At 54.5% G+C, this 15,505-nt stretch overlaps 8 protein-coding genes across 8 annotated transcripts; 5 read left to right on the forward strand and 3 right to left on the reverse strand.

Annotated features, from left to right (window-relative positions):
• Positions 1–759: 759 nt before the first annotated feature.
• On the forward strand, positions 760–1,818 carry J4E85_001086 (uncharacterized protein; the record flags this gene model as incomplete). Its single annotated transcript, XM_051465374.1, has 2 exons — positions 760–1,491; positions 1,555–1,818. The coding sequence occupies 2 exons, from the start codon at positions 760–762 to the stop codon at positions 1,816–1,818; spliced, it is 996 nt and encodes a 331-aa protein (XP_051331895.1).
• Positions 1,819–2,115: 297 nt separating this feature from the next.
• On the reverse strand, positions 2,116–3,219 carry J4E85_001087 (uncharacterized protein; the record flags this gene model as incomplete). Its single annotated transcript, XM_051465375.1, has 1 exon — positions 2,116–3,219. The coding sequence occupies one exon, from the start codon at positions 3,217–3,219 to the stop codon at positions 2,116–2,118; it is 1,104 nt and encodes a 367-aa protein (XP_051331896.1).
• A 531-nt stretch (positions 3,220–3,750) lies between these two features.
• J4E85_001088 (uncharacterized protein) lies at positions 3,751–4,507 on the forward strand (the record flags this gene model as incomplete). The annotated part of the gene is made up of 2 exons (XM_051465376.1): positions 3,751–3,832; positions 3,882–4,507. 2 exons carry the CDS (start codon positions 3,751–3,753, stop codon positions 4,505–4,507), a joined length of 708 nt encoding a protein of 235 aa, XP_051331897.1.
• Positions 4,508–4,908: 401 nt separating this feature from the next.
• On the forward strand, positions 4,909–6,185 carry J4E85_001089 (uncharacterized protein; the record flags this gene model as incomplete). The annotated part of the gene is made up of 2 exons (XM_051465377.1): positions 4,909–4,954; positions 5,002–6,185. The coding sequence occupies 2 exons, from the start codon at positions 4,909–4,911 to the stop codon at positions 6,183–6,185; spliced, it is 1,230 nt and encodes a 409-aa protein (XP_051331898.1).
• A 28-nt stretch (positions 6,186–6,213) lies between these two features.
• Positions 6,214–8,520, reverse strand: J4E85_001090 (uncharacterized protein; the record flags this gene model as incomplete). The annotated part of the gene is made up of 2 exons (XM_051465378.1): positions 6,214–6,383; positions 6,447–8,520. The coding sequence occupies 2 exons, from the start codon at positions 8,518–8,520 to the stop codon at positions 6,214–6,216; spliced, it is 2,244 nt and encodes a 747-aa protein (XP_051331899.1).
• Positions 8,521–11,474: 2,954 nt separating this feature from the next.
• On the forward strand, positions 11,475–12,696 carry J4E85_001091 (uncharacterized protein; the record flags this gene model as incomplete). The annotated part of the gene is made up of 3 exons (XM_051465379.1): positions 11,475–11,729; positions 11,783–12,171; positions 12,228–12,696. The coding sequence occupies 3 exons, from the start codon at positions 11,475–11,477 to the stop codon at positions 12,694–12,696; spliced, it is 1,113 nt and encodes a 370-aa protein (XP_051331900.1).
• Positions 12,697–14,122: 1,426 nt separating this feature from the next.
• Positions 14,123–14,641, reverse strand: J4E85_001092 (uncharacterized protein; the record flags this gene model as incomplete). Its single annotated transcript, XM_051465380.1, has 1 exon — positions 14,123–14,641. One exon carries the CDS (start codon positions 14,639–14,641, stop codon positions 14,123–14,125), a length of 519 nt encoding a protein of 172 aa, XP_051331901.1.
• A 28-nt stretch (positions 14,642–14,669) lies between these two features.
• On the forward strand, positions 14,670–15,215 carry J4E85_001093 (uncharacterized protein; the record flags this gene model as incomplete). The annotated part of the gene is made up of 1 exon (XM_051465381.1): positions 14,670–15,215. The coding sequence occupies one exon, from the start codon at positions 14,670–14,672 to the stop codon at positions 15,213–15,215; it is 546 nt and encodes a 181-aa protein (XP_051331902.1).
• Between the last annotated feature and the right edge of the window lie 290 nt (positions 15,216–15,505).

A 15,505-nucleotide genomic window follows, 5' to 3' on the forward strand; every position in this document is an offset into this window, starting at 1 on the left:
TCGTAAGTGACTGGGACATGGGGCGAAGGTGGAGCCCTGGGGGACCGCGATACAGCCGGATATGTGCGACGACCATCGGTAGATGCGATTTTGCTATGTGGGCGAATCCAGGTAAGAAACTCGGGTTCTGGAATGTTTGCGCGATCCTAATGATAGAATCTAGGCAGCGCTGCGTGCGCAAGCTTGACTGATCGCGCACCCATTCTTGGGTCACACATGGACGAAGTATGTCAACTGACTAAGCACTGGCTGAGGATCTGTGGCGATCACGATGGCTGCGTACTTGAGAACGACGCGAAAATGCCAACTCGTGTACTACAGATTTGTGAGGAGAACACGCAGCCTTCAGTCCGACTTGTTGAAAGCAGGGGCCGAGAAGAACGATACATAGCTCTAAGTCATTGTTGGGGCTCGACGGAAAATCGTCCACTCCGCACAACGTCCAACAGCCTCGAATCGCATCAGAATGGTATTCCATTTGAGAGTCTGCCCAAGACGTTCCAAGATTGTGTGGAGTTCTCTCAAGGCATAGGCGTCAAATACGTATGGATCGATTCTCTCTGCATCATACAAGACGATGAACAAGATTGGATCTTCGAAGCAGCAAGAATGAGGGGTGTGTACAGAAATGCGATTGTAGTCGTGGCCGCTTCAGGTGCCAAAGACTCTACCGAAGGTCTCTTCATCACCAATCGTCCCAGAACAAGAATATTCCGACTACCTTATCGCGTAAATGGAGAGATACAAGGAACATTCAACATGATGCGATCGTACGGACGACAGGACTTGGAAGCGGGTCCTCTTGAGAAACGGGCGTGGACGCTTCAAGAGCGCTATCTTGCGCGGCGTTTCCTCGCGTTCATGCCGCATGGTATCACGTGGACCTGCAAGACAACTTCGCTAGATGAGGAAGGGCGTACATGCACTCAATATATCCGCTCCGATGACTGGTTCAAGCTATTAGAGAACTATACAAACAGAGCTCTGACAGTTCCCTCAGATCGTCCCAAGGCTATCAAAGGAATGGCCGAAGAGATCCAAAGTTCACGGAAAGATCGATACACGCCAGAGTACGGTGTGTGGGAAGAGGGACTTGTACTTCAGCTCCTTTGGAGGAGTGATGGCCCACACTTTGACGACGGCAAGTTGCCTCATATTCCATCATGGAGCTGGATTGCCACGAAGGATGTCAAGGCATGGCCAGTCCATTTCAATCGGGGATTTCATGGAAAGTTCGAGCACTCAGATGACATGCCGGAAGAATTGGTGATTACCCCTGAAGGCGACCTGCGCTTATTTGGACACTTGAGTACTAAAGAGCGGGCTACAAGCTACGCACGCCACGCATGGACTGTGGAGGACCTCGACCTTGGAGTCCTGCCAGAACTTCACGCCCCTTTCTATGGCACAGAAGTTGGACGAGGCGAACATATTCATCATGTCATCACGCAAGACATGCATGACGCTTGTCACCAGACAGTTCTGGGGATCGTACGATTTGATAACAAATCAACGGAGTCATATACACACGTGTGTTTTCTTGCAAAGCAACAGCGCAAGAAGGCGGAGTGGGAGGAAGTCCCAAACGAGGAGGAGCTCCAAGACGATAATTTCCATGAGCAGAATCACCTCAACTTTGACACGCCATCGTCAGAACAGGACGACGACGATCCCAATCCCAATCCCTTCCCTAAATGCATTATTAGGGCCTACGACTGGTCAAAGACTTTCGCCGTAATGGATGCTCCATTCGTGGAAGAGCAGACTGTCGTAGGAAGTAATCCCCCTGACTTGCGCGCTAAGACTAATGTTCGATAGGGAGATGTGGTCTACCACGTCGAGCAGAACCCAATCTGTCTGTACTGGGTACTCCTTCTTGAGCACGTTGGTGAAAGCAGATTCAGACGCGTAGGTATGGGAACTCTTCTACCCGTCGCATATGAAGCCTTCCAGGTTCAACTTCAAGAGTTCGAAATCATCTAGGCTCTACAGCCTACACTAGCGTTTCACAGGAAGATCGGAACATTTGAGAGCAATGTAGACTTCTCAGTCCTATATCCCCTATCATATTATCTTCGCGTCTCTCACAGCTGGACTACACCTCACCCCACCCCCTCACATCTTCATCCCCCCAACCCTCGCCTTCTCCGGCTCCCCCTCCTCATTCTCATACAGCGGATTAACCTGCACCTCCCTCAACCACAGCCTAAACGACTTATCCAACGTCTTCGCATTCATAACCGCACAGTCCTTGACCTCCTGCGCACTCAAATACGACACCCCCTCCGCGTCACCCCCTGCAATCGCAATCGCCCGCTGCAGCAAGATACAGTTTTTCTGCGTGTATATCGCCCGGTACACCGCTTCTTCGATGCTAGCACCGAACGTCGTGAAACCATGCTTGTGCTGTAGTACAACGGGACACTCGGGGGTGAAGCGGGAGGCTAGAGCGGCGCCTAAGGATGCATTTTTGATGAGGAGGTCGTGTTCGGAGGGCGCTGACGTTCCACGTAGACTGTCCATTGTGAATACCTTAGCGCCGCCCAGGCCCATGAAGCCCGCCATGTGGAACACGGGTCGCACGGGATGCGGTTCCATCGTGCCGTGTCCTACAGTAAAAGGGATAACGTCCTCGGAATGCGAGTGCACAACGCAATTCACCTTGGGAAACTTCCTTAGTATCTCCCCGTGGATATACCGCTCACTGTATCCCTGCGGCGCGTCGGCGTCGACGGGCGAGGAGTCCTTCACCCAATACGATATAAAGTCGCTCATGTTCTTGACGAGCGCTGGGGCGCCGGGGTCGTAGCCAGCGATGATGTATTGTTCCTTGTTGAGCGGGTGTCTTACGGATATGTGGCCGAATGCGTCGACGAGGCCGTGGTGGTGCAGGATGTGGTTTGCGCGGATGAGCAGGCGCAGTTGCTGCTGGAGCTGCGGTGGTATGGACATCTTCGGCGCTCGCGACTTGCGCTCTTTGGGCTGCGGCTGGGTTGGCGTGGGCGGGCCTGTTTTGAGCGACTCTGCGTTGAGGGACTCGGCTTTCAGCGATTCGGTCCGCGCTTCTTCGATGATGGATAGTTCGCGTTGTTTTGAGGGTCGGAGGTATTCTTCGGGTTGGGCTGCGTGCAGGGGATGAGATGCTAAGGCGCGTGGATGCGTTGCTTCGGCGGCGTCCCTTTGGGTCTGTTGAGCGGCGCAGTAGTTGCAGAGTACCATTTGGCTGTTCAGCACTTGGAGGTGTGCATTTGGCTGGGTATAGAGGCTGGTTGCCTCGTCTTATGGAGTCCGCGAGCGATGTTTCAAGGTGGCGATGGAAATAGTAGCGTTTGAAACCGCGGATGCCTTGGAGTCGCTAGCACTCTTTCTAGATCTTCACCTGCGTCGCGGACTTGGTGATGTCGCCTGGATGCGATGTGAGACGATGTGAAAGGCGAATGACGCTTTGCGCCTGGCGTGCGCGATGTTGCTGGTGCATCGTGACATGGTGGTGGATGGGTCGCGGAGGTGTTGCGGGGATGCAGCCGGGTCATTGGACGCGCGTGAGGGGATCCGATCTTCTAGCGCCGTGAGCCTTCCCGCCCGCGACAGCCCTGTCCCTCACTCGCCCCACATCGCGCGGCCCCCATTAACCTTCAAGTCCGCATCTTGAAACGGAACACCGCAAACCTCAGACTCGCGACGTCGACCCTGTCTCACCAGACATTCTGTCAGGAGATTGTTATTGATCGCCACATAGCCCCGTTCAAGATGGCCGCCCAATACGTGCTGGCCGGCCTAGCAGCAGCGGGACTGGCCTTCTGGTATGACTTCAAGAGCTGGCAAAGCTTTGGTTCGGGACCCTCTCAGCCTGAATAAATGCGATTGCTGAGTCGCCGCAGGAACTGGTGGCACGCCTCCAACATTACAAGGCTACATCAAGATCCGTCGATGGGGACTCTACTTGCTCTACACGCGCCAGAACCTGCTCGATGCATCTCCAATTCCCGATACGGGCGCGTCTTACATCAATCCTCAGAAGGTGCCGGACCGCGTTGGCAGTAGACCAGAACTTACACGCTGGACGCTGCCACAACGCCAGTTCCCCGATAAGATCACACCTGCTGCTTCCACGACTCTTCACGATCTCATGCGCGAGTTTGCGGATACAAAGGCGTACTCGGAGTACATTGAGACACGACCGAGCAAGACCGAAGGCGGAACTGGACCTGCCATATACGTCAAGCCAGACGTCAAGACCATCAACCCCGTCGCGCACAAAATCTTCTACGAGGTCGCGCACGTGCATCCAGCCGAGAACTCACTCCACGTATACGTGAGCCCGCAAGACGCGAGACTGGTGATGAAGAGGGGCTGGGGACAGCGCTTTCCAGTGACCTGGTTGGCACCGCCGAGCTGGATCATGGTGTATGCGCCGAGGAACGAAGAGGAGGTGGAGACTGTGAGGGAGATCGTCAGGGCTGCAGTATGTCATGCTGTCGGGATGAATGTCGATGCTGGAGTTTAACCAAGCGGAGGCGCGACACGCGACGGTGCTACTCAGGGTCAGTATAGTCGAGCGCAATTGTCCAACCCGTTTCATGACTACACTTCTCGGAGACGTTTAAGCCCATGCGTAAACTGTGTTGCGTTCGATGTCTGGGCACGGCACTGAAGAGGAGAACCGACGCCGGACGCTAGTAACAACGGCGCCCGCCGCATCCGCCGCATCTGCATCGCATCCCCCACTCTCTTGCGCTAGCTTACACATGTCGCCCGGCTTGAACGACCCTGCAGCATGGCTACGATCTGGCATGCAATGTTAAGACTGCTGATGCCGCGACACACTGTCTCTTAAACCTGTCATCGTGTCCTGCCTCCACCGTCGCAACCTCACACTCCCCATACCCCACACCGCATTTATCCAACATGGGTAGCGTCGACACCAGCCTGAAGGTCATCGTCATCGGCGCCGGTATGTACTATCCCCTCTACACAACAGACCCCTACTAACCCACCAAGGCCCCGCCGGTTGCGCGCTCGCCCACGGCCTCAAGAAAGCAGGCATCTCCTTCAACATCTACGACAAAGGCGCCGACGTGTACCGCCATCGTCACTGGGCCTTCACATTAGGCTGGGCACGACCCTACCTCTTCGACCTCATCCCCGAAGAGCTCAGCGCGCAGATCAACTCATGTCAAGTCGACCCGTACGTCGATTGCGCCGCGCTCGGCGAAGATAGGATTGTTATATATAATGGTCAGACAAGAGAGGAGGCGTTCGCATTTCCGATACCGCAAGCGCGCGAGATTAATATTAGAAGGTTGCGCATGTTGTTAGCGGAACAGTTGGATGTTAAGTACAGCAAGAGTTTCTCGCACTACGAAACGACGGAAAGTGGCGGAGTGAAGGTACACTTCGAAGACGGCTCGACCGACGAGGGCGACATTGTCATTGGCATTGATGGCGCCATGTCAAAAGTGCGCCGCTGTCTCCTCCCCCACTCCGGCACCATGGACACCCTCCCCTTCGCCCTAATGAACTTCAACGCTTCCTACACCGCCTCCCAAGCCCTCTTCATCAAAGAACACCTCCACCCCCTCGTCGACATCGCGATCCACCCCCAAGGCCACTACATCCGCGCAAATGTGCTGGATATGCCCGATGAGAAAGACGCGAGTACCTGGACGTTTCAGATCCTGTCTACGTGGCCGCTGAAGTACGTTGAAGATCACGATAACGAAGACGGCCGGTTGGAAAGGCTTAAAGCGCATGTGAAGCGCGATGGATGGGCGGAACCGTATAAAAGTGCTATTGAATGGATACCAGAGGATACACCGGTGCTGCGCGATCAGCTCAAGATATGGAAGACGGTTCCGTGGGATAATCACGACGGGAGGGTTACGCTGTGTGGCGACGCAGCCCACGCCATGACATTTCACCGTGGGCAGGGTGCTAATAACGCGTTCTACTCTGCGCATTGCCTTGTTGAAGCGTTGAAGAGCGTGGCAAATGGGAGTGCGAGTTTGAAAGAGGCGGTCACAAGTTACGATGAGAGTATCTGGAAAAGAGGCGCGAATGAAGTGCAGATTAGCAAGGCGCAGACGTTTTTCACGCATGATGGGTTGGAGGAGTTTGTTAATAGTCCGGTTATGCGGTTGGGGACGAAACCTAGTCATGCTGCGAGGACGGAGGGGTATCAGTAGCTATTTGGAATGATATTACTAAATGCAATTACTCAAACCTCCACAGACGCTCTTCAGGGGCTTCTTTCGACGGGACTTCTTCTTCCACCGGATCTTCAACAACATCATCATCCTCCTCCTCGAATTCTTCTGATGGTTCTGGGCTTGCCTGCTCACGGTCCGAGTCTGTGTCAAGCTGCAAGAACTCGGATTCAAGTTCTTGCTAACGTTAGCATCTAGTCCCTGGTAATGTGTCACCACACGGCTATGTCGCATGCTCACCTTGTGGAAGAGGCGAGATGTCTTGCACGTTTTGAAGAGCCTTAAGCCCATCCTCTAGTACCCTGAGCTTTTCGCTAGAACGCGCTCTCTCCTTTGAAGATTCTTCGCTCTCCGCCGCCAAAGCAGCCACTGTCGCCTCGTCAAGGTCAATAACGTCGGCCGGCGAGAACAAGGTGGGGAGCTGCTGGATGAAGCAGGCTTCGACAGCGAGCACGCTGAAGTCATCGATGATTTTCTTCAGCGCAACTTTGTAGTAGGCTTCCATGAAGTCGGTGGCGGTAAAGCTAGCATACGTGTCCATGTCCGCCTCGCTCTTCCTGACTAACGCATCAAATAATGCGTCCATGTTAAAGGTTATAGTGACATTGCCCTTCTCGGTGTGATCCGCGCCGAATAGCCGCTCCAGGTACGCTTTGACAGCTCTAGCTCGTCGTTTGCTCTGCGCTTTCTGAACATTCTCTGTCAAGTAATGGTTGTACGTGATGGGGTGACCGGTATGGTGAGGCTCCAAGAGTTCTGCTATCTTGTCACGGAGTGCGGTGGTCAGTTTCTCTAATCGAGGCTGGATGAACCGCCTTGATAGCAGGCCCAGGGTTCGCTCATCACAGACGTGCCCCAGGGCTCTGCGAGCCACATACTGGGCAGCACGTACGATAGTCGCGGAGTAACGATCGATCAGCCCTCCCCATGGCTTTCGCTGATCGTGGAACAGTTGCCCGACAACAAGTGGATCGAATGTTCCGGGTAGTTCTCGGCCTCTGGTTCGTTCCAGTAGTTTGGTGACCCACGCAATGTAGTCTGCGCGCGAAATTTGGTGAGGCGGCTTAGTTGGGCCGTCGTCAAGAATGGTGAGAGCGTGCCCTTTTTTTCGCATGTCCGCCGCGAAAGCTGACAGGGTGTTCTGGAGAAAAGCCCGCAACCGCCTCTTGTAGCCCTCATCGGCAGAAGCTTCACCAAAGAAAGGGTCCCAATATTGCCCGTCGATGGCAGCTTTGATAAGCGAGCTGAAGTACTGACTGACTTGCAAGAGGTAACGTCGCTGCTCGTGAGGCGCGGCTCTGGATGCGCCTAGGGTGTTCAATCTCTCCTCACATTCTTTGATACCGTCTTTGATCTGCGCAAGCACATCCGGTAGCTGGGATACGATGTGGTCCCTGAGAATCTTGCTAAGTCTCGGCTTGAGTGCATGGACCCCGGTCTGGTCGGATGGAAGCGCTCTCCAGATACCAGTTTCGAAGAACAGAGCTTCGACTTTGTCTCGTTCTTCTGTGGTGGAGTCCTTGGAGTTATAGTCCCTGTTACGAAGCACGTGCCAGCCTAAGCGGAATTTAACGTCTTTGTTCTGCGCCACTTCAAAGTAGGATCGCTCGCTATCAGATCCTTCGTACAGCGTGTCCGGTTTCGTGATCAGCCCAAGGGTTCGTTCCCCGCGTGGATCGATGTCGCGACAATACCTAGTAATGATTTGGTTGCTAAAATCATTCTTAGCGGATACGACGGCGAGTATGATGCTACGTGACTTCTTCATGTACGAGAGTACAAGCGACTTCACGGTCTCGGCATCCGCGTCTGATTGGGAGCGACTCCCAGCCTGGAACAAGCCAGGCAAATCGACCAAGGTCAGATGTGGTTGGTCGGGTCCAGATAGCTCCAGGCGAAGGATGTCGGAGCTGAATACCTTGCCATCCCCTTCCGCAATACCCATCGTCGCTTTCGCTTCTTCAATCACGGGCCCGAGATCGAAGCCTTCCAATGCGCCGGAATAGTGGAAGTTACGCAGCTTGTCGAGATCGTTCTCTGAGCGATCTTTCTCATTCGATCCGGGAACAATACTGATCTTGATTGGTGCATCTGTGCCTCGTCGGAGGATAAGCTCCGTCGCGAACCTGGTGCACAAGTTATCTTTGCTGGGGAACTTGACGCCTGAAACCGCTTCGAGGACTGAGCTTTTGCCGGATGACTGCTCGCCGCATACGATGATCTCGGGGAGGTCGATATACTCATTGATTCCATGTGATCGGAGATTGTCGACGATGTCCAACAGATCCTTCGTCTCATGAAATTGTAGAGACATAATTGCGGTGTTGTAGGCGTTTCATCCCACCTGTGTTGGTAATAAAGCAAGGAAGCAGATTGAAGTTTGCTATAAGCACAAAGAATACGCGATCGATGAAAGCGCGGAGGATATAGATTTTGCGTGTGACACGGAGACACAGAACGAAACAGATCGACTTTTTAAGAACACCGAAGGGCTTGGAGCCTGAGGATTGTAGCTGTCACTGCCTGACAGGAGTGCGCGTAGCTGCCGCTGGTGGCGCGGGGTGAGTCGAATGATAGCCTACCACGTCTCGCTTCTGCGAGGCATCCGCCCGCATTACACCCCAGCATACGGCACGAGAAGTTGCAGACCAGTGCAAGCTGAGCCTTGTGGGCATGCGGCGCGCCCAGCGATGCGGGGAGGTGAAAGAGGCAATGATGGTTGATAACGCGACGGGCCGAAGACCCCACTGTGTGTGCCTTGCGAACCCCTGTGGACGTGACATACTGCGGACGATGAGGCGATGATTCGCTATCGACGATCGCATGCTCCTGCACATGTTGCGCGCGTCGAACGAGGCAATACATGTCGGCCGGCTGGAGGACAGAGCCCCCGCTGAATGTGGCACAGTAGCTTCCGGACCGTCGCAGGCATCAGGCTGCAGTGCTTGTTTGACGCCGGGGCATGTCGAAATCTCTGCGCCATCGTCGTGTGCGCCGGCGGCTTCGATAACCAAGACCGCAAAGGTCATGATAATTTTGAGGTTGTAGTTGCTCACGGAGCGTGAACGCCTTCCCGGGCAGGGCGCAACAGCGGACACTAATCTCGGTAGCCTAACCCGAACAGTGCTAATGCTTGGCGCCCCGCGGACATTGTATCGGTCGCCTCTCCACTGTCGGCCTGGCACGCCTCCGTCCTCTCTACGGTAGTGACTGCCTGTCCCGACGCAGCCTTCGGCCTATCATGCGAATTCAACCTTGCGATATGGCTCCATCAATCCGCTCATAGCGTCTCGCCTTGCGCAGCCACCCCTCGGTTCCCCCCAAGAATCAATGTCACGTGTATCCTTCGTGATCGATTAAAGATTAAAATCGTTCTTCGCGGGAACGACAGCGAGTAGTCTTGTTAGTCTTGTCCTAAGTCAAATGTAGGGCAACGCTCGAGGCTACGATGCCTTAGTATCTTAAGAACTTAAGCCTTTTAGACCAACGTAGGCGGTACGCCTGTTTGGTGTTCTATTTGTACAGGTGCAGAATACACAAAATAAGCCTATAGTTGTTGTAAGTTTTAGAGACGCAAAGAATGCGTTGATAGATTGCGAATAAACGTCTGCGTCAGGCGATAGTTCCACGGCTTGTCTAAGTAAAGACTGCCTAGAGCCTACAGTGTGTAAGCCTTGTAACCGAAAAAGAGTGCGCATAGCTACCGCCAGTGGCGCAGCGCTGCTCGAATAACTACCGCGTCTAGCTCTCGAATGCATTCGTCCGCGTTTCACCCCAGATCCCGGCTCGAAACGTCGCGTTTGAGCGCCTGTCGATTGCCATCGACATGCAGCGCGCCTGCATCAGCGATGATCAGTAATATAACAAGTAGAAGAGGCTTCAGAATTGAGGCCGCGACTAGTAGGGAAACATCCCGCGGGGTCCATAAGAAGCCAACAACCGTTCTGTTAGCCAGGTTTCAGCTATTCGCCATCGATGCAGCAGTTGCTAGTCACTATAACATGACCAGAACGCGGCAGTGTATGTTGGCAGTGCCAGGCTGCAGCGATCCCACAGTGTGGCACCGAACGCTGACTTGTTTGCTGACGTAGACAGCAGCGTCCGGGTACTGCAGAATGTCGCATGTATTAGGTCATTGTCAAGTTTGTGGGCGGCCTTGAGAAAACCTCTCTTCTCATGTATGAGGTGGTGAAGTCAAGGTTACGACCATGGCGCGGGGGCCTGTCGGGCGCATCAAAGCGGCCGCTAGCTAGATTCAGTCTTACCCGAACAGGGCTGCCCAACCCGGCGAACATCGTCCGGATCGCGTAACCCCCGTTTCCGATTGACCATATCAGCCCGCCCGCTGTCACTCTGCGGCGTCGACTGCCTCTTCCGCGACCTTCCACCCACCGCGCGAATCAGATCTTTGCGACATGGCTTCATTGATGTGCTAACGGCGTCTCGCCTCGCGCAGTCACCCGCGGCTCACGACGACTCATTCTTCGATCGCAACCTTGGAAAGCTCTGGAATGGAACCCCATGCGTGCCTGCGACCTCTGCTTTGGAGCCCAACGCCGCGCAACGCTTCCTAAGGATCACAAGGGACAATCCGACACGCTTGGACTGACAGCAGTAGCGTGGAAGCGGCGTGCATCACAGATAGCGGAACAAGCCGCAAGGGTCAGTGAGAGTACTACTCCCATTCGCACGATAGACAATTGTGTTGCATACTGGCGAATATCTCACAAGCCTCGACGCGACGTCAAGGAACAAGTCAATGGCAACCATGACAAGACGGTGCGATGGATCCGAGATGTTTGATGTTGAAGTTCTCAACAGATGCGGCTCAAGCGGCAGCTCCTGGTGAGGCCGCGCAGATTTAGATCAGCCACATGGAACCAACCAAGAACACTTGGAACCACCCTCCCGGAAATTGGCCCAGTTTCCAGCCTTCCGTGGGTTTTCACCGAGCTTCGCGATTACCAAGCGATCGAGTAGCATCACGTCAAAGGATCGTAATTCGAGTCAGGGTCCAGCCGCTGTGGAGACGGATTGTGGATCATCCATGGATTGCTCGCGTGTCGCCCGCCTTACGGAAAATCCTTCACCGACACAGGCCATTCTCTTGTCCCTGCATGCATGGCGCTCGTGTCGAGGTCTTATGGCAAGTCATGTCAGCCCCTATGGAAAAGGACGCGCCGAAGGGTTCACAGTTTACATAGCCGTCTCCCCGCATGGTGAGTCTAGAGTTGGACCGATTTCTAGACCACATTTCCACCGACAACCATGCCGCGAGATGATCGATCCGGAGAGTTCACCGGTGTCTTGGGCTTCTTCATCTGTATCTGCACTCTGCTAGTACTGCTTCGATGCTACTGCAAGCTGGTCCTCGTGAAGAACTTCGCGGCCGATGACTACTTCTCTGTTCTTACCCTGGCGGCCTTCTTGGTCTATTGTAGCTCCGCGCTGCTAGGTGTCCAGAATGGGACCGGGAAGCGACGATATCTCATCCCGGATGAAAAGTATCCCATCGGTATGAAGGTGTGTAATACTACGTCTACAGTATATTCCATGAGGCTAACAACTCGAACCAGTGGTGGTGGACTTGCGAGCCCACATACGTTGTCACGAATATCTTCCTCAAGATGAGCATCGGCATCTTCCTTCTGCGCATTGCCCAGGATAGAACCCATCGCATGATTCTTTGGATCGCCCTCATCGCCATCCAAGTATACAGCGTGTACTTCTTCTTTGTCTTCACCTTCCAATGCTGGCCTGTCTCGTTCTTCTGGGAACAGTTCCGCGGCGGCAAAGGACATTGCATCCCCTCTAGGTTCGTCGTGAACTCGTTCTACGGCTACTCTGCACTGTCCTGTGTCACGGACTGGACTTTCAGTATTGTCCCAATCTTCATCGTGCACAACTTGCAGATGGACAAGAGGAAGAAGATGACAGTGGTTGTTGTACTCGCCTGCTGCGCTATGTAAGCTCATTCCGCCTCTAGAGTCTTCCTTGCATCGTATGCTAACTCAACACCAGTGGCTCCACCGCAACAGTCGTCCGCATCCCATTCATAAACGGCCTCAACGATATACCCGACTTCCTATACACTACCACCGACGTCGCGATATGGTCTACCGTCGAAACCGGAATCGGCCTTGCGACCTCCGCCGCCGCTACGCTCCGTCCCTTGCTCCGCCAGGTGTTTGGCGAAATTTCCACGCATGATAGCGCCTCTCGCAAGCACTCGCGCATGTGGAATTCCGCCCACCCTTCACGATCAGGGTACCTGGAACAAGGAAGCCAGCAAGGCGGAAACGATATCCAGCTCAGTAATCACGATTCGAAACATCATACTGTCCATGTTACCAGCGGGAATGCGAGTCCGAGTGGGAGTACGATCGAGTTGAACATGGACTGGGAGCAGGACAAATATAATGCGTCGGCTGATGCAGCTGCAGCGGGGCACAATGGGATTATGAGGACAGTGAAGATTACGCAGATGTAGAATGGGTTAACTTATAATGAAAGCTATTGCGAACCAGCGTGTACTCAGCCAAAGTCCCTCGCGAAAAGACTTCAAGTTCGAGCGCGAAGCCCAGAACAAGGCAATTGCGCGAGCGAGGGGTGCGCTTGGGCATTGGTACTTTTCCTTGCCGTATTGTCGTGAGCAGCCCGTGCCAAGACCGGACCGCAGTCTGGATCAAAGGCGCACTCCACACATTCTGTCGTGGAGATTGAATTCTTTGCGAATTACTTCTTGCATCGTGGAGCTCACCCCTGTGGCGCAGAGGGCGGGCGCTAGTCGCGGCAGCCTAGCCCAAATGGTGCTGATTTTCGGCGGCTCCGCGAACATCGTACGGCTCCGACAATCTAGATCTCCTACATCCTCCCGACTAACATCACAACATCCCCGAAAGCGTGCATGGCTTCCCTATTGCGGCCTTCAGCTCATCGCATTGAGTTCGCTTTCGCGAGAGGCCTCCATTGACACGCTTGTGGCTTCCGCGTGGTGTAGCTCTACCTTTCGGTCGAAGCGGCGACCTTCACGACAGCGGTGCAATCATGAGCGCCATAAACATCCTCTTCATCGCCTTCGACATGAGGCATCGCGCACCTTCTCTCATTGTTTTCTTCGTCAGACATTGTCCGGCAGCCCTTCGTTTCGCCGACTCGTCACTCGTTCAGTCTCGTATCAAACACCATCTAACTAATAATTCTTAACCTATAACTCGGCATTATGCGATCAATTCTCTTCGCGTTCCTTGCTGCTCTCTCTATTATCAATGCTGCTGTGAGCAGTCCGCGCATTTCCAAGACCGGCCGCTGCGGAAGCAGCTTTGGTCTGACGTGCGCCGGTTCCTCTTTCGGCAACTGCTGCTCGCAATACAACTACTGCGGCCAGACTTCCGCTTATTGTGCCCCCGGGTGCCAGTCGGGCTTTGGGAAGTGTAATACCTCGCCTGTTCCGATCTCAGCAAAGGTGTCAAAGGATGGGATTTGCGGCGGAAAGAGTGGCTTCACGTGCTTGAAGTCTGCATTCGGCAACTGTTGCTCGCAGTGAGTCAATCTTGGAAGACACGGTATCACGTGAACAGCTCGCTAATCACAACACACTTCCAGATACGGATACTGCGGATCGACTAACGCGTACTGCGGCTCAGGCTGCAACCCTGCTTTTGGTTCCTGCTCAGGCCCAGCTGCCACTACTTCTGCTATCACGACGCGTTCATCGTCGACATCAACTCGCGCTACTTCCACCGCTTCATCGCCCGCCACGAAACCCGTTACTCACAAGGTCTCTACCAATGCGCGATGCGGAAATGCCTACCAAGCGTCGCCCCTCGGGATGACCTGCGCTGGATCCAAATGGGGTAATTGCTGCAGTAAATACTCATACTGGTACGTTCGGTGATAACATCCTCCGTCGCATGCTACTGTATACTAATGCGCGACAGTGGAAGTACTGATGCATACTGTGGTAGCGGCTGCCAGCCAGGTTTCGGCAATTGCAGGCCTGCAGCCTCGTCCGCATCGTCCGCGTCGTCCACGCCTGCGAAGGCCTCAATCCCACCGGCGAGTGCAGCGCCAACCACGAGCACACACGCAGGTTCAACATCCGCCTCGCCGTCAAGCATCGCGTCGTCTTTCATCACCTCGTCCGAGGCCACGAGCGCATCGCTCGCCGACCCTATTCCATCTTCTTCATCCACGATTCCGTTAGTCGAAAGCCTGTACCCAAGTACTTTCACAACAAGCACAAGCACATCGGCTACCGCAGTGGAAATCTCATCTTCGCTGGAAGCCACTCCAGAGTCAACAGCGGCCTCGGACATCGTCTCTGCGCCTAGCGGGCTTCCAATCTCACTCGCATCGTCTGAGGTCACCGCCTTGACGGACTCTGTCACCAGCTCCTCCAGCGTCCTGGCTAGCCATGTAGAGTCACATACCATCACTACCGAGCTTTCGAGCACAGCTGCAATGCCGCTCGAAACATCAGAGGCCGCTTCATCGCAAGTCGAGACTGTCTCTTCCGTCGCGTCGATTACCGTCCTCGAGACGTCTGTCGAGCCGACCGCCACGCCCACGCCAGTATCCACGGAATCACAGGCTGCACCGCTACAGACCGAGACCGAGACCATTTCTTCCACCGTTGCCCCCGTGATCAGCGCGTCGCCATCGTCGGAGTTTGTCGCGTCCTCCGAAACCACCACCACACCAACCCAAGAGACCGCAACGAGCTCAGTGGCCGAGACGCCGTCGCCACTCCCGGAGATACTCGTTTCCTCGTCCCCAGCGACTTCGAGCGTCGCGACATCCACCGCGTCGGCCCCAGCAACCTGCAACACGCTCGCCGCGAGTTACAATCCATCTTTCGAAAGCGGAGCCATCGCACCCTGGACCAATACCTACGCCACCAATACTTTGTACGGCAAGACCGAGGTGCTTTCCGCTGGTGTGGCACCCTTCGCGCCGCTCGACGGATCACATGCGCTTTACACCACGTTGACCAATCGGTACACGTGAGCCCAGGTGTGGAGGTTCACGCTCGACAACGTCTACATCCCAGCCGGCAGCAACTACAACTGTACGGTCGGGTTCAAGATAGTTTAGGCCGACAATCGCCCAAGATACACCGTGCAAGCCTGTCTGTATATCGATAATCAACTCGTGTATCATCCCCAGAACGGTGCGTTGAACGGTTTGTTCACGGGGTCACCGACGAGTCCGGAAGCGGCTGTTTGGAACACGGTAGGCGGTTCGGGAGTCGCGAATACGCAAGACTAGCATACCGTCTTAGTTCTCGTTCTCTTCAA

Source organism: Alternaria conjuncta (assembly GCF_024043145.1).
Source record: "Alternaria conjuncta strain BMP 0040 chromosome Unknown scaffold_1, whole genome shotgun sequence".
Lineage (NCBI taxonomy): Eukaryota > Fungi > Ascomycota > Dothideomycetes > Pleosporales > Pleosporaceae > Alternaria > Alternaria conjuncta.